Source organism: Gracilinanus agilis, chromosome 2, assembly GCF_016433145.1.
Source record: "Gracilinanus agilis isolate LMUSP501 chromosome 2, AgileGrace, whole genome shotgun sequence".
NCBI classification, from domain to species: Eukaryota; Metazoa; Chordata; class Mammalia; order Didelphimorphia; family Didelphidae; genus Gracilinanus; species Gracilinanus agilis.
In genome coordinates this window covers 520,789,624-520,802,801 of record NC_058131.1, presented here as the reverse complement: position 1 = coordinate 520,802,801, position 13,178 = coordinate 520,789,624, and the positions used below count along the sequence as shown (strand labels likewise).

The 13,178-nt window shown below is 38.3% G+C and overlaps 1 protein-coding gene across 1 annotated transcript in view; it reads right to left on the bottom strand.

The window, feature by feature from the left end:
* Positions 1-472: 472 nt before the first annotated feature.
* Positions 473-13,178, bottom strand: part of AKAP6 (A-kinase anchoring protein 6) — a 488,735-nt gene continuing 476,029 nt past the window's right edge. Inside the window, exons 12-13 of the mRNA XM_044665065.1 lie at positions 8,786-12,231; positions 473-1,040 (exon numbers count right to left, since the gene is read on the bottom strand). Of these exons, the coding sequence (XP_044521000.1) occupies positions 8,827-12,231 (3,405 nt within the window). The 3' untranslated portion in view covers positions 473-1,040; positions 8,786-8,826. The remainder of the gene's footprint in view (positions 1,041-8,785; positions 12,232-13,178) is intronic.

Here is a 13,178-nt window from a genome sequence, read left to right as displayed (position 1 = left end):
GTAGAAGAGATCACTGGTTCGGCTTTTTTTCCCCCAATAAACTAAGTTTATTATGCCAGTTCTAATTACCATGCAATCTAATGGATTTAAGGCTTATATTTTCCACATCACTAGACATCACAAAACATGAAAGCATCTTATACTGTCATTATACATCAATGTTTGCACTTGGTTATACATATATACAGAAATTATTCACACATCTTAACCTTGCTATTTCCTCCTTTCAAACCAACATAATTTTTTACTGTGAAAGCAGCTTTTTTTTTAATAAATGGTATAAGAAATACAGCAAGGCACACATTTTAAAAAAAAACAACAACTTTTTTCTCGTTACCACCTCAAGAAGCATAAAAAACCAAAATGTTGTACATAATTCAATAGTAGAATGTCACCAGTTTATAACATACAACACTGTAGTTGTTTCTTGAAGTGTTGCATAGTTGTTTTTTTAATGAAATAAATAAAAGGGTGCTTTTAAAAAATTACTTTATTTTGTCATGGTCAGAACCAAAAAAAGAATACGGATTCTTTACTCCACTCAAATCAAATCAAACTAAATATTTACTGAGGTCAACCATCCTAATGAGCATAGGCATTATACCAGAAAGTTGTTAAATATGAAATATGACATCAGGAAGCATTGGCAGGTATCATTCTAGACAGGTGAATTGAATACACTTGCAATTTGGTAAATTGTAGAACTTTAAAGAACATTCAGGAGAAGAAGCCAAGAGAAATGTCCAACTGAGGAACACAGGATCGGTAGAGGTAGCTTGGGACAAGAATCCTGGTGAAAACAAATGGCTTTGCTATACTTCAAAAAAAAAGAAAAGAAAGAAAAGAAAAGAAGAAACAATCATCTTAAAGAGGACCAGCGCACCAGGCAGCCAAATCACAAAGCCCACATGGAAGAATTGCATTTGGAAGGAATATTTATCTTGGGAGGAGTCAGTGTAACAAAAGGCAGTGACACAATGGAACCCAAGGCCATCCCAGGGTTAGGAGGATGAGCCTGCACCTGGAGTGCAACCAGACTTCTGAAAGAAAACAAACAAACAAAAAAGTAATTATACATTTCAGAAATTACATTTGCAATACATAACCCCTTAACAGAATTAGGAGGGGACAGTTATCATGGAATTGCTGGTGGTCTTCTCCACCAGCATGTAGGATTCTAATGGCTATGAATAGGAGAGTTTTGCAACAACCTCATGTTAGTGTCAACAATGTCTTAGAATTAGTGTGGGAAATTTATCGATTTTTCTTTTTCTTTTTCAAAACTGTTTCAAAAGAAACAAGGAAAATCATCAAATCTGACCTTTACCTGTATCTCATCCACATTGCTGGCTTTTTTGCAGCACACACACACAAAATGCTCCAATCAATATGAAAATGTGAAGCTGCTAAAGCCCAGTTACTCCGAAAGGGACAGGGCATACTCACCCTGGTTCCAGATTAAACTCCCTTTCTGGCAAAGTGGACTCCTGAATTTAACAAGTGGCTTCATTGACTTAGTGGAGAATTTAAACGAGGATATATGTATGAGTCTCAGAAGGTGAGAAAGAATGCCATATCCCTCTTTAAGAGGCTTCAGTGACTCCCCATTAGTGCTAGAATAAAATACAAAGTCCCCTGTTGTAACTAAAAGCCCTTCAAAGTCTGGCCCCGGTATATCTTTCCAGGCTGATGACCTGTTTTTTCCACATCCTGAACTCTAAGACTATCTTATTTGTTGTTCCATATTATACAACATTCCATCTCCTAAATCTTTGCATTGGTACTCAAAGGGCAGTTATCCATGCCTAGAACTCCTAAATCCTTTTACTGTTCAGAACAAATGCTTTTTCCTGAAAGGGATGTTCATGATGTTCATCTGATTCACCTGTCCCCTGACAAAATCACTGTGTATTGATTTTGTATACATCCCCAGGAAGCAGTGGGTCATAACAGAGAGCTGACCTTAAAGCCAGAAAGACCTGAGCTCATAACCTGCTTTTGCCACATACTGGCCAAGTGTGTGACCCTGGACAAGTCACTGAATCTCTCAATGTTCTAGTCAACTTTCTAAGGTGATAAATTGCCAAGAAGTTACATTTGTTGAAGGACTTCTTCATTGGAGGGTCCATTACACCAATGACATCCCTGTGTATTCTCTGTTGACTAATCTATGAACATGTTGATCTTTCTCCAGTAGAATGTAATCTCTTTTAGAGTAAGGTTTTTTAGAGTGAGCTTAGTAAATTCTTATTGATTAAACGTGAGTTAAGCAAATAAATGTCTATTACCAGACCATATATAGGAAGTGGAGATCAGTGTTGATGTCTTTCATATCCTTGAAAGCAAACTAAAATAACTACTTGCTCATAACTAAGAGGTCAAGGTGTGGAAAAAAAAACATTGTGAAAATTAAAAAAAGAAATTTAGATCAGTCCTTACATTTTCTAGTTTGAATATAAATCTATAAAAACAGCATTTTGCCTACTTATCTGCAAATGAGCCAAAGCATCCAGCTAAGATAGAAGGAAATCTAAATCTTGGACTTAGCAGCAGGCCAGAATATTAGTAGTTGGGGATCTCAAGGAATACCTAAATAATAGGTCTGGACCAAATCTATTTCTGTCCTTTCCTCTCATTTCCTGTGCTTCCTGGGGATGTATATAAAGTGATTTTGGCAGCAAACAGGTGAATCAGATGAACATCAAGAAAGACCCTTTGGAGAAAAGGCATTTGTCCTGAACTGTGAAAGAATTTAGGAGTTCTAGGCATGGCTAACTTACTTTGAGTACCAACCCTCCCTCTCCTTTCCTCACTGGAGAAGATTTTTTAAAGTTTGGGAGTAGCTAAGTAACACAGTGGATAGAGTGTCAGGCTTTCACTTGGGAGGACCCAGGTTTCAAATACAGCCTCAGATACTTCCCAGCTGCGTGACCCTGGGCAAGTCACTGAACACTGAGTGCCTAGCTCTTGTCCCTCTTCTGTCTTAGAACTGATATTAAGACAGAAGGCAAGGCTTTGAAAAAACAGTTTCTGGTTACCTAAAGATGCGTAGCATCAATCTCTTTGAAATTGATCTTGTGCTTTTATATACTACACACAACATGTATTTTAAGTATATGTAACATATATGCATGCACATAGAGAATGCACTATAGTACTATATGTCAGCTATCATGATTATTATAAAACATACATAGATAGAGATTCATATACCCCAAATAGCCACCCGATAGACTACCAGCTCCCATATTTGTTGATTAGAAAAATAGGAGTGGCATTATAGCCAAAGGGAAACTGATAGAAAGGCTCCCTGAGAAAGTAAAGTCTAAAATGGAGCATATTTCTGCTGTAAGGAATGAGTTAAAATGTTAAACCCTAGAATTTATCCAGCCTGAAGTTTAGGGTTAAACTATTCATCAAAGAGCAGAGGCTTATGATGAGGATTATGAAGAAATAACTGTCAGAATACAGCGAAAAGATTAGTGCAAAGTACATCTCTTAGGCAGTTCCTAGGAGGCACTCCAGACATGCATTATGTGCCTCTTCCAAATTAAGCAGAAATATCTGGATCTATCCAGTTACCTTTTCCTTTGATGTGATTTGCTGTAACTGACCTCTCTATTTTTATGGAAACATGGCAAAGAGGGGAAGATAGTGAAAAGCACAGCAGTGTGCCTGGAAACCAGTACAACTGCATCATCCATACTGGGCTGGATTAGGTCAAGTTTTCTCTTAAATCATTTGAGGGTGAGTTTTAATTAGATTCCTCATAGGTAAAAGGTTTTCTTTGGTTACCTGTTTGCAGACTGTATCTGCTCTCCTAAGTTATAGACTTCCAGGGATGACATTATAAAATAGGGGCTTTTTATGATCTCGGAATTTATTTCTGGAAAAGCCAGCAAATTGAATTTGGTGTAGTAAAAACACTGTCTTGGTAAAAGAATTCTCTGACTGACTGCCTTTCAAACAGTCTAAATGGAAGCACAGCTTTCTTCGTTTGCTTGACTGCATCTACTGGGAAGAACAATTACGATCATTAAGCTTTTATATACATAGCACTTTCTACTTTTCAAAGATTTTTATGGTCATTTTTACTATTTATTCATTACCTTAATCCTGAAGGCACCTCTGCATTGGGGGTACAGATGAGAAAGGAGAGGAATAAAGAGGTTAAATAATGTGTTCTGGGTCACAGTGCTTTCAGGGCAGAATTGGCATACACAGCCTATAGATGTAATTCTACAACGCCCAGACAACGGCATGAACACTGAAAAATTCAATCCTCCAGATGCTATACACAATGCTGAAAAAGTTCCTAGCCCTAATGCAAATAGCTTTTTATGGCATCTTAGTATTTGATATTTTCACTTTCCATTTGCATCTCAGTTCTTAGAATAGTGCCTGGCACATAGTAAATGCTTAATAAATGCTTGTCTTGACCAAGAAAACCCCACCACAGGGTCATGAAGAGTTGGACACAACTGAAAAATGAATGAATGTTTATTTTTAAAAATAGCTTTAGAGCAAAAATTAACATGAACTCCATGCTTTTTTTTAAAGATAATTTTAATTGGTTTCCTTTGTAATCCTGAATGTTTTGTGCATTCATTTGGAAATATCCTTCTGATAAGTGGTCCATAGACTTCACTAGGCTACTAAAGAGGTCTATGACACAGAAAAGGTCAGGCATAGAGTAAAGGATGATGTTGGACTTGCCATCAAGAAGACAAGAGTTTAAACACGGTTTCTGACATTTACTAGCTTTGTAACCATGAGAAAGTCTTTGGACCTCAGTTCCCTCCCCTCTAAAATGATGATGGCCAGGGCAACTCGGTGGTCTTGTGGTTAGAGTGCCAGGTCTGGAGACGGAAGGTCCTGAGTTGGAATCTGGCTTTCGATATTTCCAAACTGTCTTAACTTAACCTCAATTGCTTAACTCTGATCACTCTTCTGCCTTGGACCCAATAGTTATACTGATTTGAACACAGTAGTTAAGAGATTAAAAAAATGATCATAATGAAAATCATACCTGTAGCTCCTCCCTACAAGGATTTCTGTAAAACTCAAATGTAAAGAGCTTTGCAAACTTTAAAGCATCATCTAAATGCCAGGCTTTGTTGTTGTTATCGTTGTTGCCTTGTTAAACATAATGGAGACCTGATTCCTTTTCATCTGATACGTCTGCTATGCCTATAGAAGGTGCCCAATATGTATGCCACGCTTTGAATGTCTATGTATACTTACTATGCATTTAATCTATACTATGTACATAGCATGCTATGGCCATCGAATGTACCTAGTCATCCAACTGGCAAGCATGAAATAAGTGCCTACAAATATAAAGAACAAAATGATCCCTACTTAGAAAGCACTGTTGACTAGACAGTTTTCTATTGGCCTTGCTTTTAGAATGCCAGGACTATATCAGAAGATTACTTTCCCCGCTTTAAAAGACAGAGCTTGCCATCACTTGAAATTGCCTGCTCCTTAAAAAGGACAGGCATAAACTCCTAAGAGATCACAAGAGGTAGCAGTCTGTGCCTTCCAAATCTAACGGGGAATGGGATTGCTTAGTGCTGGGAGTTTCTTGTGCTCCGAATAAGAGCCTCCAGATCCCGGCGTGACTGGTGACTTGGGGGTCACAGTCACATGATGCCATGCCAAGAGTGGAGTTTCTTTCAAGCTTTTATATCCTTTGAAAAAAGAGATTCAGCCGGGCTCTATAAGTCCCTCCATTGCTGGCAAAGCAAGCAGCATAATCTCTAATCGAGGTGGTTTTAGAGAAGTTTATAGAATTGCTTACTTTCTTCTAATGGTCAGTTTTCTTGCATACTGCTAAAGAATGTGATTGACTACAGTGTAGACACATTTCATAAAGAATGCATTTCCCTTACTGTTTTTATTCTCATTCTGAAACAATGTAAATAGAGCCTGAAAACAGTATAAAATTAGTTGAGCTACATTACTAAGTCAAGTGTCTTTCTTCAATTCTGCAGATTGAGTTTATTTTTAGGGTATGTATGTATATATATATATATATATATATATATATATATNGACTTGGGGGTCACAGTCACATGATGCCATGCCAAGAGTGGAGTTTCTTTCAAGCTTTTATATCCTTTGAAAAAAGAGATTCAGCTGGGCTCTATAAGTCCCTCCATTGCTGGCAAAGCAAGCAGCATAATCTCTAATCGAGGTGGTTTTAGAGAAGTTTATAGAATTGCTTACTTTCTTCTAATGGTCAGTTTTCTTGCATACTGCTAAAGAATGTGATTGACTACAGTGTAGACACATTTCATAAAGAATGCATTTCCCTTACTGTTTTTATTCTCATTCTGAAACAATGTAAATAGAGCCTGAAAACAGTATAAAATTAGTTGAGCTACATTACTAAGTCAAGTGTCTTTCTTCAATTCTGCAGATTGAGTTTATTTTTAGGGTATGTATGTATATATATATATATATAGTATAGATTTCCCCCTACCCCCCACTTCCAACTCCTACAGCTCTACACACAGAATCACACATTTTAATGAGTTTAGGGCACAGGTGTTAACAGGAAAAAAATAATGATGTTTGCCATTCATCTTTCAAATTAAATAATGTGTTTTTAAATAGTAACTTTTTTCATAATACATTATGGGAACAACATTTATCTGTCACATTTTAAAAGATGTATTTGTAATAAATGTAAATTACCTTTAGAAAATCAGTAATTAGGCTCATCAAAAAATAAACAATCTGCCACAAAAAAGATAATCTTTAGCATAGTTAAGTATAATAACTGTTATTTGAATAAGTTAACAAATTAGGGTAGATTGCTTCTGTAATTCATTTCCTATAGCACGAGTTTAGGTTACAACATTAAGCTTCTAAAGGGGGGCCAACTGGGAGCTCATACTTTCATGAAATACAATTCCCACATTAGGGAGCTCAGGTTTTGCTTCTTTAAACTAGATTGAGACAGAGCATTCATCATTGGATTTTTGAAATGGAGAAAAGTGGAACCTTTGTGTCACTTATGGACATAATATCTCAGATTTAACTATCAATAACTGTCTTATTAAATATGAAGAGTAGAATTTTAAAAGGGAAGGTTTTTTTTAATGATCGAAACCAACCTGTCATCTTCAGACCAAATGAAAAAATTCTGGTTGTGCCCAAATTCAATTAACCTATCCCGTTCTTTCTCTGCATTGTATTTTGGCGGCTTGAGGTACTTTTAGGGTAAAGGCAGAAGCCAGCTTAAGACGAAACTGAAAACAAATACCCTCAATTTGTTCTTCCCCTATTTTATTCTTCAAACTGGGTCATTCTTGAGTAGTTATGAAAGTATAACATGCTACTGAGGAAATCACCTGTGACAAAAGCAGCAGTGGGCTGCAGCATCAAAGGCAATCAGGGTGAAGCATGATCCTAGAACTTAAATGCTGCTCATTTCAAAGCATCCCCACCTTCCTCCTGAGAATCTTTTAAATGCCTTCTATGTGCCAGGAACTGTGCTAAATGCTGAGGATGTGAGGAAAGGCAAATAGTTCCTATTTTTAAGGAGCACAAAGTCTAATGGGGGAGAGAGAAACACATCAAGAACTATATAGGATAAATTGGAGATAATCTCCAAGGGAAGGCATTAAGATGTTAGCATAAAGGGAAAAATGATTTAACAAACTGGTGGTGTGTACAGAAGCAGAAGTGAAATCAGCAGTTATGTCTTTTTGATCATAGTTAATAACTCCTAATTTGGATACTCTTTTGACTCTCTCTCAACATCAGATTTGGAAAGAGAAGAGTAGAATCATTCAAATAATTATCTGAGGTTTATTCGGTCGTTCCAATTGTGTCTGACTCTTCATGACTCCATTTGAGGTTTCTTGGCAGATACTAGAGTGATTTACCATTTCCTTCTCCAGTTCATTTTACAAATGATGAAACTGAGGCAAACAGGGATAAATGAGTTGCCCAGAGTCACATAGCTAGTAAGTATCTGAGTCCATATTTGAACTCAGATCTTTCTGATTCCAGGCCCCACACTCTATCCATTGTGCCACCTAGCTACCGCTAATTATCTGAGGCAACCGAGCAGAATAGTGAATAAGGCACTAGAGTAAAATTCAGGAAAGTTTCAATTCAAATATTATCTCAGATAAGTACTGGCTGTGTTACATTGGGAAATTTATTTAAGGCCTCAGTTTTCTCATCTGTAAAACTGAGATGATAATAATAACAATACCTCTTAAGATTCTTGTGAGGATGGAACAAGGCAATATGCTTAAAGAACTTTGTGAAACTTGAGTCATTCACATGTTAGCTATCTCAGTGCTCCATTTGATCAGGAAGGGACTATAGAAGTTAAGTTCAATCCATTTATTTTACAGATGAAGAAACTGAGGCCTGGGGAGATTAAATGGCCTGCTCCGAGACCACATAGGCAAGTAAGTCACAAAGCTAAGACTCAATCCCATGACCTTTGATCCCAAATGCAGTTCTCTTTTCACTATATCATATCCTAATTAAAATGTCAATTTAGAAAATATTTTTTTTCTTTTTCCTTTCATACTGGAATTATTTTAGCTAGTTATACCTAAATCATGATGGCAAATGTAATCTGATTTAGTCTTTTTCTTCTATCCCTGGTTAAGTTGGATCAAAATTGCATTACTATATTTATAGATTTACTTAACAAGTTATTTATAGGAACTGCGTATGGTAAATGGTGGCCCTGTGGAGTGTCAGTCCCCTTCACAAATGTATGTATCTCTAATCACATAAAAACTGCACATACCTTTCAATGAGATGATTTATGTGCCCAGGGAGGATTACATTCTACCTGTGCATATTTATATGCCGGTCTTTGTGAAGGTTCAGTAGGTTTTCTTCACAGGTTAATGTTTTACTGTTAGGATGTAACACAGCCTGGTCTTTCAGCTGTTCTGCCTTCATTGGGAGATCCGGAACTATAGTTTTGGCTAAAGAAGCAAAGCCATCTTCCAGCATTCCAGTCCCACCTGGCTTCCCAGATTTACTCTCTTCATTGTTCTGGCTTGGAGCAGCAGCAGCAACAGCATCAGGTAGGGCTGAGCTCACCTCGCAGCTGTTTGAAGTACCGAACATATTACACATTTCCTCTCCGATGTCAGATTCTTTTGGGGGACTGGGCCTTAGAATACCTGTGTTGGTTCGATCACTCAAGAAAGAAAACCCACTGTAGTTAGAAGAGGTTTTAGTCCCTTCTGGGGAAGCTGAATCTCTTTCTGGCACCGCAGCTTCCTCTGGGGCCTCACTGGAGAAATAGCTTTGCTGTTCGCCTTCCTCATCATCAACACAAGCCTCGAAGAAACACTCAATATCCTCTTTTTCATCTAGACCTGATTCAGGGAAGTCAGATGGCACTAGAGTGTGGTTTTTCTCTTCTGTGTAACTGGTGACCTCTCCACAGTCGCTGTCATGAGATGAGAGGGATAGGTAAGAATAAAAGTCTCCTTTTCGGAGCTGAATGGGCCGGTGAGAATGCTCTAATACTTTTTCCTTGATCTGAGCTAATGATGTAGGAGTGGCTGCCTCACTCTCAGGCTGGGATTTATTCTTCAGGGCTGTTGAAGCCATGTCAATGATCTCCTTAACAAAGTTATGTACTGAGCAGTCTTCTGTATCTTGCTTATGTAAAGCATCTGACTCACAGTTGCAACAGGAAATCCTATCACCCATAGCAATATTTTCTTCTGTTTCACTGGACTCCAATGTTGGGAAGTGATCAGCAGACTTTTCAGCTGTTCTGGGCACACTGTCAGATGAAGACTTCAGTAGTGAAGGATCAGGTTTGTTGATCACACTGGTTTCAGAGGCATGTTCCAGGCAAGATTTGTCAGTAGGAATAGAAGCTGCACTTTGAATTTCAGAGAGCAAGTGGTTTTGATGTTCCTTTGGGGAGTTCATGGAAGATGGAGGAACAAATTCCTTCCCATCCATATTTGAATCATCAGAGCTATCTGTAAATGCTTCACACATGCAGCTCTCGCTCTCTAAAGCCATCTCCTCATTTGGAACAAGATCTTTTGATTCCTTTGGAATTCCATTTGGTGTTTCCTTTGGTCTTTCTGGAAGACTTTCAACATTTCCATTCTCCATGTCATCTACAAATGGATCTTTATTGGCTTTGGAAATATTCTTTTTATTTTCTCTCTTTGTCCCAAACTCATGCACTTTAGATGAATTTTTGCTATTTCCATTATTTTCAGGCATTCGCTTTATGGAGCTATTCAGAAGGGCTTCAATATTCAATGTATCTGTGGCATTGGATGTCTCACTGCTGCCTCTATCTTTGCTGCACTGAATTTCATCACTGAGGTTACATCTCCTCTTTTCTCGGGAGAGGGAAAACTTGGGTCTAATCCAGGTCTGCAGTTCATTCTTGATGTAATCCAACCCGGACATTAGATTGCATTCTTCATAAATGTCCTCATCTGTTGCAATGCTAGAATCATCATCTTCATCTTTGACACATAACTCTTCTTCCGTCAGGGTGAGAGTAGAGCTTGAGAGAAGGTCACTGTCGTCTTCATCATCAGTGCAAGCCGACGTGCAGGACACATTCACAATCATGCTGACGTTGACATCACTCTCATCTGCCACTGAGTGAGTAAGACGTTTCCTGAATGATGCATTGGAATCCTGTGGAATTTTGTTCCTGTGCAATACAATATCCTCTGAGCAAAGAGAGAGCTCATCACTGCTGCTGAGTTCAGTGAGAGAGGCGGCTGAGTCTTCGTTGATAGAGGATGCTATGTCCAATGACAGCTGGCCAGTGAAGGACATCTTTTGGGAACTGCTTTGGAGGGTGATGTCAGAAACACTGCGCTTTATCTTTTGTTCAGAGGGGCTCTGGATGTTTTCCAGTCGATTTAGGAGATCTAAAGTTCTTTTACTCAGTTCTCCCACTGAGCCACTGCTTCCACTGATGTCCTCTGAGCTGTGGCGGCTAAAAAGATCTTCGTTGCTTTTATAGGATGTTATCCAGCTTTCCAGAGATGTGCTCCGTTGAAGGCCATCTCCATGTTTCAAGATGCCTGATCCAAACAAGTCACTTCCGGGTGAAAGGGACTCTAAGGAAGAGCTTTGTGAGAAGAGGGAGAGTTGCTTGGCATTCTGTATGCCAGGCAATGACTTCTCTCCAGTGTCACTTTTACAGGAATTGGGATCCATTTCATGGGGTCCACTTGCCAAAATACATTCGTGGGGAGCTGCATCTGGATGTAACTCTGTAGCCTGATGTTTAGATTTGCAGGGTTTTTTATCAAAATAAAAACCATGAAGCAGTGGGTCCTCCACATGTGTTTTTTCACTCTGCGATTGTTTCGTTACCGTTGGTAATTTGAGTTTTGAGCCTTGGAGGTATGAGTAATCATAAAATGTAAACACATCATGTTTTCCCTGTAATTCTTCTTCCAAACAATCAGGGGTATGCTCGGTAACACTGTTTAAATCTCCATCTTTTTCATTTGCACAACATACTGGTGACATGGGTGACTGAGAACTATTTGGAAGTTTAACATCTTCCTCCTCATCTTTAATTTTTTGTTTTAATATGCTAACTACCTCACTCATATGAAGATCTGGGTGTTCCATTTCTGGGTTACTTGGGAGTCCATCCATATCATTCAGCAGGCACATTTCAGAGTTGGTGGTGGTCTCAGTGTCCCCTTCACTGACGATGCCACTCTCGCTCCCAGAATGCCGGCTCATGTCTTTTCCGTGACATGTGCAAGGCTTAACCAAAGGGATCCCACCTACAAGATCTGGCAATGATTTGGTAGATGAAAATGAAGAGTCTTTACTAAGACTTTTTGTTAAAACTTTAGGCTGGGTTATTCTGGGGAGCTGGGGGCTGGTTTGCAGAAATGGCATGTGGTTCTCTTCATAGAGTTCAACATTGTGAAGGCTATAAACTTGGTAGATATGTGGACTAGAGGGGGCAGTGACACTAGAACCATAGTGAGATCCTCCATGGTCACTAGCATATTCCTCGTAACTTCGGTCTTCACTGCTTGCATCCTCCAACTCAGGTTTTAAGTTTGACGTGGTGTGTGCATGGGTGTGTTCTGGCTCAAGGTCATTGGACTCTTCATTTAAACTGATTAATTTATTACTTATATCTGTTTCATCCCATTCTAGAGCATCTTCGCTTGTTCCATTTAGATCCATCAGGCCATGGTCAATCACATTTAAAACCTCCTATAAGAGACAAACGAGAAAAAAAGAGAAGAAACATTTTCTTAATTGTTTAATACCAGATTCTTCTTTCTAGGAAAAATTCCTCATGAATAGGATGTTAAAAGTCAAGGCAAATGTGGTCTCTTATGTACTTTTAAATTATACCCAGAACCAGGTCTTCAGTGCTTCTTCCTAAGAATCTCCACACTTTGCCACTGTGGGAGTATTCTCTACAGCCCTCCCATTTTCAGCTCCCCTATTAGAATATGAACTCGTTGAGGCAAAAACTCTCTTGCTTGCTTGTATATCTAAGCACATACTTCAGAGCCTGGCACATAGTAAACAATGAATGTTTCATCCAGCTCAGGAAATGCAGCACAGTGGATCTGCTGGATCTGAAGTCAAGAAGGCCTGACTTCAAATCTAGACTCAGAAACTTAGTAGCTGTGTGACTATGGGGAAGTCATTTACTCTCTGCCTGCCTTAATTTCCTCAATTGTACGATGAAGATCATAACGGTACCAACACCATAGGGTTGTTGTGAAGATTAAGTAAGAAAATATCTGTATAGTGCTTGCATAGTGTCTGGAACATAATAAGCACATAATTAATGCTTCTTTCCTTTCTTCTACTTATCTATCCTCAGAGTATGGTTCAAAGATTTTGAAAAAACCTTCTGTCAATGTTATTTTGTTATACAAGGAGATAAAAGAAATTGAATTTTAAAATCATAAAAGTTAAATTGTGATATTTGGAGTTAATAATTTCAGATTTATGCTTCTTAATTTTTATCCTGAAATAGGTAAACTGATAGCATAAAGGAAGACAAATATAGTATGAGAGGTCTGTTTTCTTAAATTCTGTTTCCAACATCAGAGTTCACAGAAATATTCATTTCTGCGGCTAGTGTTGGGGAAAAGCACTCCCAACCCTTTCCTCTTAAATAATAATCATAAATAGCACATATA